At 42.5% G+C, this 14,422-nt stretch overlaps 1 protein-coding gene across 2 annotated transcripts; it reads right to left on the reverse strand.

The window, feature by feature from the left end:
• Positions 1-1,532: 1,532 nt before the first annotated feature.
• LOC140188439 (complement C1q subcomponent subunit B-like) lies at positions 1,533-14,025 on the reverse strand. Of its 2 annotated transcripts, none has more exons than XM_072244701.1 (3): positions 13,916-14,025; positions 5,508-5,702; positions 1,533-4,838 (listed from the first exon to the last, which is right to left on the reverse strand). In XM_072244701.1, the coding sequence occupies exons 2-3, from the start codon at positions 5,689-5,691 to the stop codon at positions 4,285-4,287; spliced, it is 738 nt and encodes a 245-aa protein (XP_072100802.1). In that variant the 5' UTR covers positions 5,692-5,702; positions 13,916-14,025; the 3' UTR covers positions 1,533-4,284. The 2 variants fall into 2 exon arrangements, with proteins under 2 accessions (XP_072100802.1, XP_072100800.1); XM_072244699.1 differs by lacking the exon at positions 13,916-14,025 and adding an exon at positions 13,413-13,473.
• Positions 14,026-14,422: the final 397 nt, after the last annotated feature.

A 14,422-nucleotide genomic window follows, 5' to 3' on the forward strand; every position in this document is an offset into this window, starting at 1 on the left:
TGGCAAAAAGTACATCGCGATATAAATCAGTTGCAGATATGGGCTGAGAAATGATAGATGGAGCTTAACCCAGATAAATGTGAGGTGTTGCACCTTGGTAGGGCAAATGCAAGGAGACAGTACACTGTTAAAGGCAAGATCCTTAACAGTGTTGCTGAGCAGAGAGATCTTGGGATCCAAGTTCGTAGCTTCTTGAAAGTGGTTACACAGGTCGATAAGGTGGTTAAGAAGGCTTATGGAATGATTGATTTTATTAGTTGAGGTATTGAGTGCAAAGGTCAGGGGGTTATGTTACAACTTTATCAAACTCTGGTTCGGCCATATCTGGGGTATTACATGCAGTTCTGGTTGCCCCACTGTACGAAAGATGTGGAGGCTTTGGAGAGGGTGCAGAAGACATTTACCAGGATGCTGTCAGGGTATGTGGTATCATGAGAGGCTGAATAAACTTGAATTGTTTTCTCTGGTGTGCTGGAGGCTGAGGGGGGAGCTGATAGAGGTTTACAAGATTATAAAAGGCATTGATAAAGTGGACAGAGCATCTGTTTCCCAGGGTAGAAATGTCTACTACCAGAGGGCATGCATTGAAGGTGAGAGGGGTTTAATGGGGATGTGTGGGGTAAGTTTTTTACTCAAGAGTGGTGGATGCCTGGAATGCGCTGCCTGGTATGGTGGTAGAGGCAAATACATTAGAGGCTTTTAAGAGGTACAGTCGACGTACAAACAGAGATGCTGCCTGGCCTGCTGCGCTCACCAGCAACTTTGATGTGTGTTGCTTGAATTTCCAGCATCTGCAGAATTCCTCGTGTTTAGAGGCTTTCAAGGGATGTTTAGATAGGCACATGAATGTGAGGAAGATGGGGGGTGGTGGTGATATGGACGTGGAGTAGGTAGGAGGTGTTTGGGTGTTTTTAATTTGCTTTTTAGCTGGTTCGGCACAACATTGTGGGCTGAATGGCCTGTTCCTGTGCTGTACTCTTTTATGTTCTAAGTCTTAGTGAACGTTTTGTGGAATTGAAAGGAATGTTGTCCCTCTGAAAATTAATCTTGGAACTCAAAACTATAGTCACTTTCCGTAGAACATAGTCTCAACCCATTTTTGTCACAACCTAACCAGCAAATTCCACTCCCATGATTCAGTCTGCTATAAATGTGACTGTCCAGTGACAAGTGACTCCTGCTCCATAGAGGTGTCTGTGAAGCATGGCATAGGAGCCAATCTTTCTGCTTCTACCTTTGTGAAGTGTCACATGAAATTTCAGGCAGGCAGAAACAAAATTCATTCCAATTTTTCCCTCTAATGTTGTTGCTCTTTGATAACTACCCCATCCTCTTCTGGCTTATGTTTTCATCCTTCTCTAGTTCCTGATGGAGTGCACATTCACAGATTAAGACAAAGCCTACTTCTCCTGTGTCTGGTCACGTGAGATATTAGTGTGATACTTGAGGTATTAGCAGTAACAACACACCACCATCAGATGTACAGTATGTAGTGCTTTGTTTGAACACTCTGTACAATCTAACACAGAATAAAATGTTTACATGTATTTAATTTTTAAAATAAACATACTGAAGCTCTTGATTACATTGCAGTTCCAGATTATTGTAACAAATTTTCTAAATTGCTTAGTTACCTTGATAGATATTAAAAAGCTGATTGCCAAGTCAATGCTTCTAACTTGTATACTGGAAATAATTACTTTTGCTCAATTTTCAGATTTATTTATTACATTGAGTTTCTAAAATGGTGTTATATAACTGCATTTCATTAGGCACATATACGCAAGCTTCAGGTTTGAATGACAAGAAATACGCCAAGGTCAATAAATTTTAAAGTAATTTGGCATTAGCTTATGTGATCAAAGAAAGAAGAATTGCTACAATGTCATTTTTGAGGCCTTCAAATAAAGCTGTATCTCTGAAAACTTCAATGAAGACAATAAGTTTTTCTTCCTAAGTATATTAAATGTCCTCATTAATATTAAGCAGGGATATTTCAGATATCGGTGTTAGTTGTTTACTGCTGTCATCCCAAATCCTTGTTTCCTAAATACAATTTCAACCTTCCTTCCACAGAGGTTCTATAGGAACCGTATACGAAGAGTAAAAGGGTAGTTTGGGGAAGAAAATGTCCTCTTGAAGATAAGCATGGAGAGACAGGAGATGGAGTGAGATTTTTAAAGAATGTTTTGTGTCAGTCTTTACTATAGAGAAAAAGAGGGCAGCTGAACAAATGAGGGAAATGAGTGGTGTTGTCTTGGAGCACATAAGAATTACCAAGGATGAGGTATTCACACCTTTAAAGCACTTAAATATGGATAAATTTTTGGATTTTGTGAGAAGCGAGAGAAGGAAGCTCAAAGGCCCTTGCAGAGATACTTGCTTCATCTTTAGTTACAAGTGAAGTTCCAGAACATTGGAGGGTGGTTCAATTTCTTTTTTATTTAAGAAGGGCAGAAAAAGGCAATCCAGGGAACTACAGGCTGGTGAGTCTGACATCACTGAAGGGTAAGTTACTGGATGGGATTTGGAGAGATAGGATCTTTCAATATTTGGACAGGCATGGTCTGATGAGGGATAGTCAGCATGCCTTTATGCATGGGAAAGCATGTCTGATAAATCTGAGAGCCTTATCACAAGGTAACCAAGAGGATAGATGAAGGTGGGGCAGTGGATGTTATTTACATGAACTTTAGCAAGGCCTTTGACATGGCCATGCATGGCAGCCTCATCCAGAAGGTTAGATCACATGGGATCCAGAAGGTGGACTGGATTTATAACTGGCTAGTTGGTTGGAAGCAGAGGGTGATAATTGAAGGTTTTTTTCTCAGCCTGTATCTAGTGGTGTGTCACAGGGATTGGTGCTCGGAATTTCGCTGTTTATAGTTTGTAGAAATGATTTGAATGTGACACAAGGCTTGGTTTATAGATTTGCAGATGATACTAAATTAAGTGATGTTGCGATGGTTACGAAAACTTGCAAAGTGTCTTGATCAGCTGGGTAATTGAGTCAAGGATTGGCAAATGGCTTTCAATTCAGATAAGTGCGATTTGTTACATTTTTTATTCACCTATTAATTAATTAATTATTGAGATGGAAAGGAAAGGTATGTTGCATCCGGAGTTTCACCGGTTAGTGGACGATTTCCCTCCACGCCTCTCTGATGTAGTGGGGAACCGCATACAAGGCAAATTACAGCAGTGATTTGCCATTGCCTTCTGCCGGGTGAGTTTCCAAAGAGGTCACCAGCTCGTAACCCAGCACGGATGGAAAGCGTGCAGGGGAGCCGGCTGGATTCGAACTCGGGACCTTTCATCCTGAAGTCCGACACTGACGCCACTACGCCACTAGTCGGGTCAATTATTGAGATACAGCATGGAATACATCCTTCCAGCTCTACAAGCTGTGCCGCACAGTAACCCCAGATTTAACCCTAGCCTAATCACGGGAAAATTTACAATGACCAATTAACCTACCAGCCAGTACATCTTTGGACTGTGGGAGGAGACCAGAGCACCCAGAGGAAACCCATGTGGTCACAGGGAGAACATACAAATCCTAGAGAACTCAAACCAGGGATAGGACATTCACGGTGAATGGTAGGGCACTGGAGAGTGTTGTGGACATAGAGACCTAGAAGGACAAGTTCACTGAAAATGGTATCATAAAGAGACAAGGTAGTGAAAATGTTGTTTGGCACACAGGCCTTCATCAGTAAGGGCAATGAACACAAATGTGTTGGGGTGTTATTTTGCAGTCTCACAAGATGTTGGTGAGAACACACTCAAAGTATTATGCACAGTTTTGATCACCCTTTTATAGGAAAAGATATCATTAAACTGGAGAGAGTGCAGAGAGATTTACAAGGATACAGCCAGTGCTCGGGCACCTGAATTACAGGGAGTGCTGGGGCATTGTAGGAGTTTATTTCTTGGAATGTAGGCTGATGTTAATGAGGCATATTAAAGCATGAAGTGCATACAGTCTTCTTCACAGGGAAAGGGAACTAAAACCTATTGGGCACAGGTTTAAGTTGAGAGGTGAGAAATTTAAAAGGGACTTGAGAGGAAATGTCTTCATGCAGAGAATTGAAGCATGGATGATGAAATATTTGGATAAGTACATGGATATGAGTGGTTTAGAGGGCTATGGGCCAAACACGGGCAAATGGGATCAGTTTGGGGGACAGTGTGCACCGTGCTTAGTATGGATTAGTTGTGCAGAAGGGCCATTTTCCCTGATGTATTGCATGAGGCTGCTCTGATTGATTAGCAGTTGGCTTCTTAATCGGGAAATATGAGGAATCCACTGAAGACACTATCAGCTCCCTGCAGTCCTCGCATTGAATTGGAGGATGTTGCTTGGAGATAGACAAGATCATTTGTATTCAGTTTAAGAACGACTCCCCCTGAGCTGACCTGGAATGTGTTGTGAACCTGATCACAAAAAGTGACCACCTTTTCCCCGTTATGCATTAAGTTGACACACAGGAATCCTTTTGAAGTTGCGTGGTACGTGAAGTAATACAGGCCTGAGATACGACACGTGAATTTTCCTGACCTGGGAGAGTAATTGTTTTGTTCATTACTGATCCGCTTTTCAAATACTATCGTGTACCCTTTTCGTGGTGCCTTATCAATGCTTCTTGCCATGGAAAAGGCCGATTTCTGAGCACTCATGTCTCCCACATCTCCTTTCTGACCCTTCTTTCCTGCTGCACCCTTTTCTCCTTTTTCTCCTCTCTCACCATCAGGTCCGACTTTGCCAGGAGGGCCTTCAATGCCTTGTTCACCCTTCTCTCCTTTACTGCTGGTCGTGCCAACTGATCCGGGAGGACCTGTCAAAGGCATAAGTGTAGTGACTAAATTAATTGCTTGCATTCTTTTGGCATGAAATGTTCAGAAAGTGGAGCCAGTAGGGTGGACTTGAACACCATAATACAGAGGGAAAATCTCACTCTCTTGTGTATTCCCTGGTCCCATACCCTGGGGATTTTTCAAGAGAGGAGTAGGGTCAAAGTAACAACATGTAGCTTACATTTCACCAATATTCCAGCAAATGGCTGATAGGGAATGGTGTCAATGGCAGAAAAAGAATGAATGGTCAAAAGCTGCAAATTCTCAGCATTTGCAGAAGGGGAAACAGGCACCTTCATCAAATTGCAGTGCAAAGCAAAGTAAAGATTAATGGAATAAATAAAGAAACAAACAATGAGTCTTTCAGAAGAGTGTACAACTCATTGAGTCTGGCAGTTTATACTTGCCTAGTTCAGAGAAACTGAAATCATTCTCTGGTTTGCATGTTTAGACTGGAGAAGCAACAAATTTCACAAGCATTGTTGTAATAATAAACCTGATTCTAATTCTAATTCTGACATCTTAACAGGAATGAGTTCAGCCAATTATTTGATACCACACGTTCCCAATGGGACAGTCCAATCAGTTTATTTTAGATTATCACCATGTTGACTAAAGGATGTCAAGAAAACTGGACATCAGTAAAGTACCTGGATTCCCTTTCTGCCCTGGCAACCCATCCAAGCCATCTTCTCCAGGAAGTCCAGGAATTCCAGGCAGACCAGGAATCCCATGAATTCTACTAGAGGCTGGGCAAGTGTCTTGAGCTGCCGACACCATTAGGACATACAAGAGAACGAACTCCAGATAATGTATTTGATGAGACATTATCATGTGGGACCACACTGGAAAAAATAAAACGGGATTGAATATAATAGTCAGAAAGTCATGTTGTAGTTATAAGAAACTTTGCAAGTTATAAGACTGCAATTGAAACATTGGTTAGACTGCAATACTGCAATTGCAGCATTGGTGCAATTCTGGTCACATGTTCGAAAATGGCATTTTGTAATTAGTGGCTGTTTTTTCATTCTCACGTACACCAAGGTACAGTGAAAAATTCTGCTTCATGCTGTCCATTATGTCACATCAGAACACTGAGGGAGTATGAGGTAAAACAATAACATAATAAATCATTACAGTTACAGAGAAAATGCAGTGTAGGCAGCCAATAAAATGCAAACCTATAATGAGGTAGATTGCAAACACGAGAAAATCTGCAGATGCTGGAAATCCAAACAACACAGACACAAAATGCTGGAGGAACTCAGCAGGCCAAGCAGCATCTATGGAAAAGAGTGAACAGTTGATAGTGCGATCTGGAATCCTTCATCAGGACTGGAGAGCAAGGGGAGGAGTCAGAGTAAGAAGGTATGGGGCGAGAAGGAAGAAGGACAAGGTGATAGGTAATAGGTGAAAGTGGGAGAGGGGTAGAGGTGAAGTAAAGAAGTTGGAAATTTATTGGTGAAAGAGGTAAAGGATTGGAGAAGGGAGAATCTGATAGGAAAGGACAGAAGCCATGGAAGAAGGAGAAGGGGGAGGAGAACCAGAGGGGGTTAATGGGCAGGTAAGAAGATAAGGTGAGCAAGGGAAACAGAAATGGTGAAAGGGGGCAATTATTGGAAATTTGAGAAATCGATGTTTAAGCCATCAGGTTGGAGACTACCCAGACAGAATATAAGGTGTTCCTCCTCCAACCTGAGTGCGGCCACATCACAGCAGTAGAGGAGGCCATGGACTGACATGTCAGAGTGGGAATGGGAAGTAGAATTGAAATGGGTGCCACCGGGAGATCCTGATTTTTGTGGTGGACGGAGCAGAGCCAAGTAATCTAATTTGATCTCTCCAATAAACGGGATCACCAGATTACCCCAACAGTCTTGCAGGTGAAGTGTCGCCTCAGTTGGAAGGACTGTTTGGGGCCCTAAATGGTAGTGAGTGAGGAGGTGTAAGGGCAGGTGTGGCACTTAGACCACTTCACTGAGCACCTCCACTCTGTCTGCTCAAAAAGCAGGATCTCCTGGTAGACACCCATTTGAATTCTACTTTCCATTCCCATTCCAACATGTCAATCCATTGTCCCAATCCAACATGTCAATCCATTGCCTCCTGTACTGTCGCAATGAGGCCACACTCAGGCTGGAGGAGGATCACGTATTCCATCTGGGTAGCCTCCAACCTGATGGCATGAACATCAATTGCTTGAATTTCCAGTAACTACCCCCTCCTTCACCATTCACCGTTCCTATTTCCCTATCTTATCTTACCTTCTTACCTGTCCATCACCCCCCGATGCTCCTCCCCCTTCTCTTTCTTCCATGGCCCCTATCTTCTCCTATCAGGTTCCCCCTTCTCCAACCCTTCCCAGCTCTTTACTTCATCTCCTCCCACTATCCTGGTTTCACTTGTCACCTGCCTCCTTGTACTTCTTCCTCCCGTCCCCTCCCCCACCTTCTTACTCTGACTCTCCAGTCCTGATTATGAGTCTTGGCTCGAAAAGTTGACTGTTCTCTCTTTTCCATAGATGCTGCCTGGCCTGCTGAGTTCCTCCAGCATTTTGTGTGTGTTGGTGAGGTAGATTGTGAGGTCAAGAGTCTATCCTACTGTACAGGAGGTCTGTTTAAGAGCCTTATAGCAGTGGGATAAAAGCTATCCTTGAGCTTTGTGGTATGGGCGTATCTTCTGGCTGATGGCAGAAAAGAGAAGAGAGTGTCTGGGGTGGTTGGAGTCTGGTCTGTTGCTTCACTGAGGCAGTGAGAAGTGTGGACAAAGTCTATGGAGGGAAGGCTGCTTTATGGTGGACAAAGTCAATGGTGGATGCAGTTACTGTTACGAGAGAGAAGGTGCTCAAAAAGCTGAAACACCTAAAGGTATGTAAGTCACCCGGACCAGATGAACTGCACCCTAGGGTTCTGAAAGAGGTAGCGTTAGAGATTGTGGTGGCATTAGAAATGATCTTTCAAAAATCATTGGGCTCTGGCATGGTGTCAGAGGACTGGAAAATTGCAAATGTTACTCCACTTTTTAAGAAAGGTGGAAGGCAGCAGAAAGGAAATTATGGATCAGTTAGCCTGACCTCAGTTGTTGGGAAGATGTTAGAGTCAATTGTTAAGGATGAAGTGATGACTTGATGACACAGGACAAGGTGGTACAAAGTCAACATGGTTTCCTTCAGGGAAAATCCTTTGAGGAGATTACAAGTAGGATAGATAAGAGGGGGGTACTGTGGATGTTGTATATTTTGACTTTCAGATGGCCTTTGACAAGGTGCGACACGAGGCTGCTTACCAAGTTAAAAACCCATGGTATTACAGGAAAGTTACTAACATGGTTAGAGCATTGGCTCATTGGCAGGAGGCAGGGAGTGGGAATAAAAGGATCCTTTTCTAGTTAGCTGCCAGTGACTAGCGATGTTCTGCAGGGGTTGGTGTTGGGACTACTTTTTATTCTGTATATAAATGATTTAGATGATGGAATAGATGGCTTTGTTGCCAAGTTTGCAGATGATCCGAAGATTGGTGGAGGGGCAGGTCATGTTGAGGAAACAGGTAGGATGCAGAAGGACTTAGACAAATTAGGAGAATGGGCTAGAAAGTGGCAAATGAAATACAATGTTGGAAAATACACGGTCATACACTTTGGTAGTAGAAATAAATGTACGGACTACTTTCTAAATGGGGAGAAAATAGATGCAAAGGGACTTGTGCAGAACACCCTGAAGGGTAACTTGCAGGTTGAGTCAGTGACGAGGAAAGCAATTGCCATGTTAGCATTCATTTCAAGAGGTCTAGAATACAAGAGCAAGGATGCGATGCTGAGGCTTTGTAAGACATTGGTGAGGCTTGGGTATTGAGAATAGTTTTGGGGCCCTCATCTGAGAAAGGATGTGCTGGCATTGTGGAGAGGGTCCAGAGGAGGTTCACAAGGATGATTCCAGGAACAAAAGGGTTATCATATGAGGAACGTTTGATGGCTCTAGGTCTGTACTCACTGGAATTCAGAAGGATGGGGGGGGGGGGATCTCATTGAAACCTTTTGAATATTAAAAGAGTAGATATGGAAAAGATGTTTCCCATGGTGGGGGAGTCTAGGATAAGAGGGCACAGCCTCAGGTTAGAGGGGCACCCTTTCAGAACAGAGATGCGGAGAAATTTTTTCTGCCGAAGGGTGGTAAATTTGTGGAATTTGTTGTCACATGCAGCTGTGGAGGCCGGGTCGTTGGGTGTATTTAAGGCAGAGATTGATAGGTTCTTGATTGGACATGGCATCAAAGGTTATGGGGAGAAGGCTGGGAACTGGAGTTGAGGAGGAGATAAAAAAAGGATCAGCCATGAATGAATGGCGGAGCAGAATCGATGGGCCAGATGTCCTAATTTTGCTCGACCCCAGTCTTATGGTCTTATGGCTTCTGTGATGTGTTGGGCTGCATCCAAAACTTTAGTTTCTTTGGCAGAGCAGTTATCATACCAAGCCTTTACAAGATGCTTTCTATGCTGCACCAATAAAAATTGGTGAGGGTTAAATATGACCTGCCCCATTTCTGTGGCTCATGAGGAAATACACACACTTTCTTGGCCATGGCATCTACAAAGTTGGATCAGGACAGACTATTGATGATGCTTATACCTAAGGAGAATTTGCACCATCCCAATTCTTGATGTCCCTGACCAACTCTTTTATTTTGGGTACCCTCCTGGGACATCAAAGATGTCCTTAATGGTGGGGAGGATTCCCACGACGGAGCATGCTGAAGCTATAACCCTCTTCAGCCTGGCAATTCTGCGCATTGGAGCCTCCAAACAAGCAGTAATATAACTAATCAGAATGTACTCCACTATACAACTCTAGAAATTTACAAGAGTCCTTGGTGACATGAAATCTCAATAAAATTCTAACAAAGTCAAGCTGCTAATGTGCCTTGTTCATGATTACATCAAAATGTAAGGCCCAGAATAGATCTTCCGAAATGTTGATGTGTAAGAACTTGAAGCTGTTCATCCTTCCCACCACTGACCTCTCAAAGAGGACTGGTGTGGGTTCCCCCGACTTTCCCTTCCTGAAATCCACAATCAGTTCCTTGGTCTTGCTGATGTTGAGTGCAAGGTTGTTCATATCTGAGCCACACCAATACCTGATGAGGCACAGCAGTGGTAGGCTGCTCCTAGAGCCTAGACACCACCCTGCATCAGTAGAACGATCTCCCGGCTAGAGGCAACCCTGTTCCAGATTTTTAGTAAATCCTGATAAAAGCTGAGTAGCCTCTGCAAGGCTGATATCCACCACATATTCTTGAGTAGCCCAGCATGCATCTTTGAGGTGAATGCAGAAGATCATTCTGCTTGGATGCCAGTGTTAAGACCCAGGTTGTCTGGGAGGCTAGACTTGATATGTGCCATGATTAGCCTCATAAAACAGGATGGCCGATGTCAGAGCCATGGAGTGATAGTCATTAAAGCAAATTACTTTGTTTTTTTTTAGATACCAGGATGATAGTGGTCTTCTTAAAGCAAGCAGGAATCTCTGATTGAAGAAGGGAGATGTTAAAAATGCCTAATGCTTGAAAATACACCTGCCAGATGATTGACATAAGATCCAAGGACATGGTCAGGGACAGCCTCCAGGCCAGAGGCTTTTTGTGGGTTCACTCTCTGGATCAGCAATCTGATGTTTGCAATGATGATTGTGGGTTCAGGTTGGTGGTGATATTCCATTCCCCTTCTGTTCAAAATGTGCATAGAATGCATTAGGCTCACTGACCGACATCACCGTTGTCAACGATGTTGCCCAACATCATTTAAGAATCCATTACAGTATGTCACAACTGATGGCTTGTCTGGAACTTGATTTTGGACTGGTACAGTCTCGCGGCATCTTTGATAGCTTTGTGGAGGTCGTATCTCAATTTCTTGTAAATGTTAAGATTACCTGATCTACATGGTGCATTCCTGGACTTCTGTAGGGCATGTATTTCCTGGTTTATCCTTTCTAGTTTGGAAATAACCAAATTGTCTTCTTTGGTGCACAGTCCTCAACACACTTGCTGCTAGGGCTTTTGATGGTGATGACATACTTATTTAGATTGGCTCTTGAGTCTTTAAACATGGACCAGTTTACTGAAGGAAAGGAATTGCAAAGAAGCTCATCAATTTCCTCAGACCGGCACTGTCCAACTCTCTGTACTGAGTCCTCCCATTTAAGCTTCTGTTTGAACACAGGGGAAGGAGCACAGCTTGGTAGTCTGATTTACCAAAGTGTGGGATGGGGTTAGCTCAGTAGGCATCTTTAATTGTTGTGTAGCCATGGTCAGTGATGTTTGGGGACCTGGTGGTATAGGAGAAATGATGATAGTGTTTTTGTAGCACACTCTTGAATTTGGCCTGGTAGAAGACACCAGCTATGTGTCAAGGCTATTGATGGTAGAAGATAGTTCATTGAGTGCAGAATTCACATCCACATGGGGTGGGATGTAGACTGCTGTCAAGATAGTTGAAGTAAACTCTTCTGCTCAAGCTTCCTGATAGTTCAGATAGTTCAATTTAAAGTCAGATCCATTGTTTCCAGCAGACTAGTATCAGGAGATGGAGAGGACATCTGAGTGGATCATGTTGCTTCAGTCCTTTGTCTATATTCTGCCAGATGGGACGTGTTGGAATGAAGGCTCAAAATAGCACCATTTGATGACTTCTTTTTTCCAGTTCAAGGATTTCATTAAACGAATGGGTGTAAAACAAGATTGAAGAGGCTTTGTGAAGGGCAGATCATGTCTAACAAACCCGATAGAGTTCTTTGAGGAGGTGATCAGGCATATAGATGCGAGTAGTGCAGTGGATGTGATCTATATGGATTTTAGTAAGGCATTTGGCAAGGTTCCACACGGTAGGCTTATTCAGAAAGTCAGAAGGCATGGGATCCAGGGAAGTTTAACCAGGTGGATTCAAAATTGACTTGCCTGCATAAAGCAGAGGGTCACGGTGGAGGGAGTGCATTCGGATTGGACTTATATACTTATCTAAATGCCTCTTAAATGTTGCATTTATAACCACCTCAATTAATCCCTTTGGTAGCTCATTACAGATACTCACTACTCTCTGTGTAAAGAAGTTACCTCTCAGGTTTCTTTTAAATCTCTCTCTCCCCTCTTAACTTGTATGTCCACCCTCTAGTTGCGGACTCCACTATGACCATCCAGTTTATCTATACCCCCGATGATTTCCTAAACTACTGTGATGTCATTCATTCTCCTATGTTCCAAGAATTCCCTTCATAACTTCCCTACAACTGAAGTCAGCAAAGCCAATGTCTCCCCATAACTCAGGCCCTCTCATCCAGGCAGCATCCTTGTAAATCTCTTTTGCATCCTCTAGCTTGACATGTCTTTTGCATAACAGGGTGACCAAAACCGTACACAATATTTAAAGTTCAACCTTACCAATGACTTGTATAATTGCAACATATATTAAAGTCCCTATCCCTAAACTCAGTGCCCTGACTGATAAAGGCCAGTATGCTAAATGCTTTTTTCATCACTTGCACGACTACTTGCATTATTGCCAGGTCCCTCTGTTCTACAACACATCCATTCACTGTATAAGTCCTACACTGGTTTGTATGTCCGAAATGCATCACCACACTCTAATCTAAGATGAAATCATTTGCCAATTTCCAGCCCATCTCCCTAACTGATCAAGATTGCTGCAATTCATTGCACCCACCTTCACTATCAACAAGAATCTCTCACTTATTATCATCAACAAACTTGCTAATTGTGCTATGTACATTCATATCAAGAATCTATTATATATATAATGATTATACAGTATAGAGGTCCCAATATTGACCCCTAGTCACAGGTCTCCTGTCAGAGAATCTACCGTCAACCATTACCCTCTGCCTCCTATCATTGAGCCAATTCTGAATACAACTTGCTAGCAACCCCTGAATCCTGTGCAACCTAATCTTTGAGGTCAGGCTGCCATGTGGGACTTCATTAAAAGCCTTACAAAAGTCCATATAGACAACATTCACTGCCCTATTTTCAGCTATCCCCTTAGTTAGCTATTCGAAAAACTGTAAGCGATTCGTCAGACATGGCCCATACACATAACCATACTGACTATTCCTGATCAGACCAATTGATGGTAGATCTTGTTCACCAGAATTCTCTTCAGTATCTTCCCTACAACTGAAGTCAGGATCACTGACCTATAGTTTCTTGGCCTGTACTTGCTACCCCTTTTGAACAATGGAATTTCACCGGTGTATGCTTCCTTATTTTTCCTGACCAGAGCCTTGGTATCTCGTGTCAGCCAGGGATCACTGAACTTGGTACGTTTGCTCTTCAGCCTAACAGGAACTGGACTGTTGATATGACCCTTTTAAGTGCTTTCGCTTGCCAGCTGTACCTTCACCTTTAAAAAGAGTCACCTAGTTGAATCCAGCTTTTTCCTGCCTAATACCCTCAATACCCTCAAAAATACATTTCAAGACTTTAACTCTATTGATTCTAATTCCCAACTACTTACAACTGGCAGTGCTAGAACATACAAATAACTCACATGGGCACTCAAACCTTTCAGAGTCAAACTGCTTCTTTGTACTCATGTCACGGACATAGCAATATACCCAATACATCAGTGGCACTGGAGGTAAACCAGGCACAGTATTTCCATCCCGTTGTTGCCCAACGTTATAACAGCAATAGGATATGCATTGATAAAAGATAAACTACCTGAAAAGAAAAAACATAATTCCAAATGTCAGAGAAGTTACTTCTGAAGAAGAAATATTTGCATTTGAAATGTTACATGATCGAATGAGGTTATTTTTCATCTATTTCTGATTGAATTTAAGGGCGCATTCTTCCGACGAAATACCAAAGATTTCTTTAAGCAGGCTTCTGAACAAAACTCTGAATGAACACAGCTCTCACAATAAAAATATCTGACTCAAAGCTCTCACCAAATAATCAGTTCATTGACTAGCATTTTGTACTGAATATCTTAAATATAAACATATATCTGATGTTAGAATGAACAATTAATGTTTTGCTAAATCCTACCTTGACTGTTGTCTGAAGGCTGAAAGATTAAGGGAAAAAATGAGTCCAATGGATTATCTAAATGAAATTTTCAAAAATAGTCTCGCAGTACTGAAAGGGGAGGTTTGTGTTGCTTGCATGAATAATCTGGCAGAGATGATGGTCAACCAACTCAACTGCCAAGTTTCATTTCCTCATCCAAAACAAAAGGTTTGAGAATGGAACTTTCATTGCACTTTCAGACACACAAAATGCTGGAGGTTGCTGTTAAAGATATGAGAAAACAATATTGTATTTGAGATTAATTAAAACGTGGTCTGAACTAGTGAAAATTAGTGAATTCTCAGCCCCCGCTGCAGCTTCTCTGTGAACCTAGTAATATTTCAGGAGAATCAGGCACCTTGCTGAAATTTACACAGGACAGGAAAGAGTGACAACAGATGTCCAATCTCCAGTTGGTGCCACTGGTGGGAATAGACTCCAGGACATGTCTGTGGTGGAGATAGATTCCAGTATGTCCTCAGAAGG

Source organism: Mobula birostris, chromosome 27 (genome assembly GCF_030028105.1).
Source record: "Mobula birostris isolate sMobBir1 chromosome 27, sMobBir1.hap1, whole genome shotgun sequence".
NCBI classification, from domain to species: domain Eukaryota; kingdom Metazoa; phylum Chordata; class Chondrichthyes; order Myliobatiformes; family Myliobatidae; genus Mobula; species Mobula birostris.

Excerpts from the sequence above, each read along its gene's own strand:
- LOC140188439 (XM_072244699.1), bottom strand. The coding sequence starts at position 13,458 with ATGAGTACAAAGAAGCAGTTTGACTCTGAAAGGTTTGAGTGCCCAT. Across the intron at positions 5,703-13,412 it reads TGAAAGGTTTGAGTGCCCAT|TGTGGTCCCACATGATAATG; the intron begins GTGAGTTATTTG and ends TATTTTTTCCAG. Across the intron at positions 4,839-5,507 it reads AGGGCAGAAAGGGAATCCAG|GTCCTCCCGGATCAGTTGGC; the intron begins GTACTTTACTGA and ends TGCCTTTGACAG.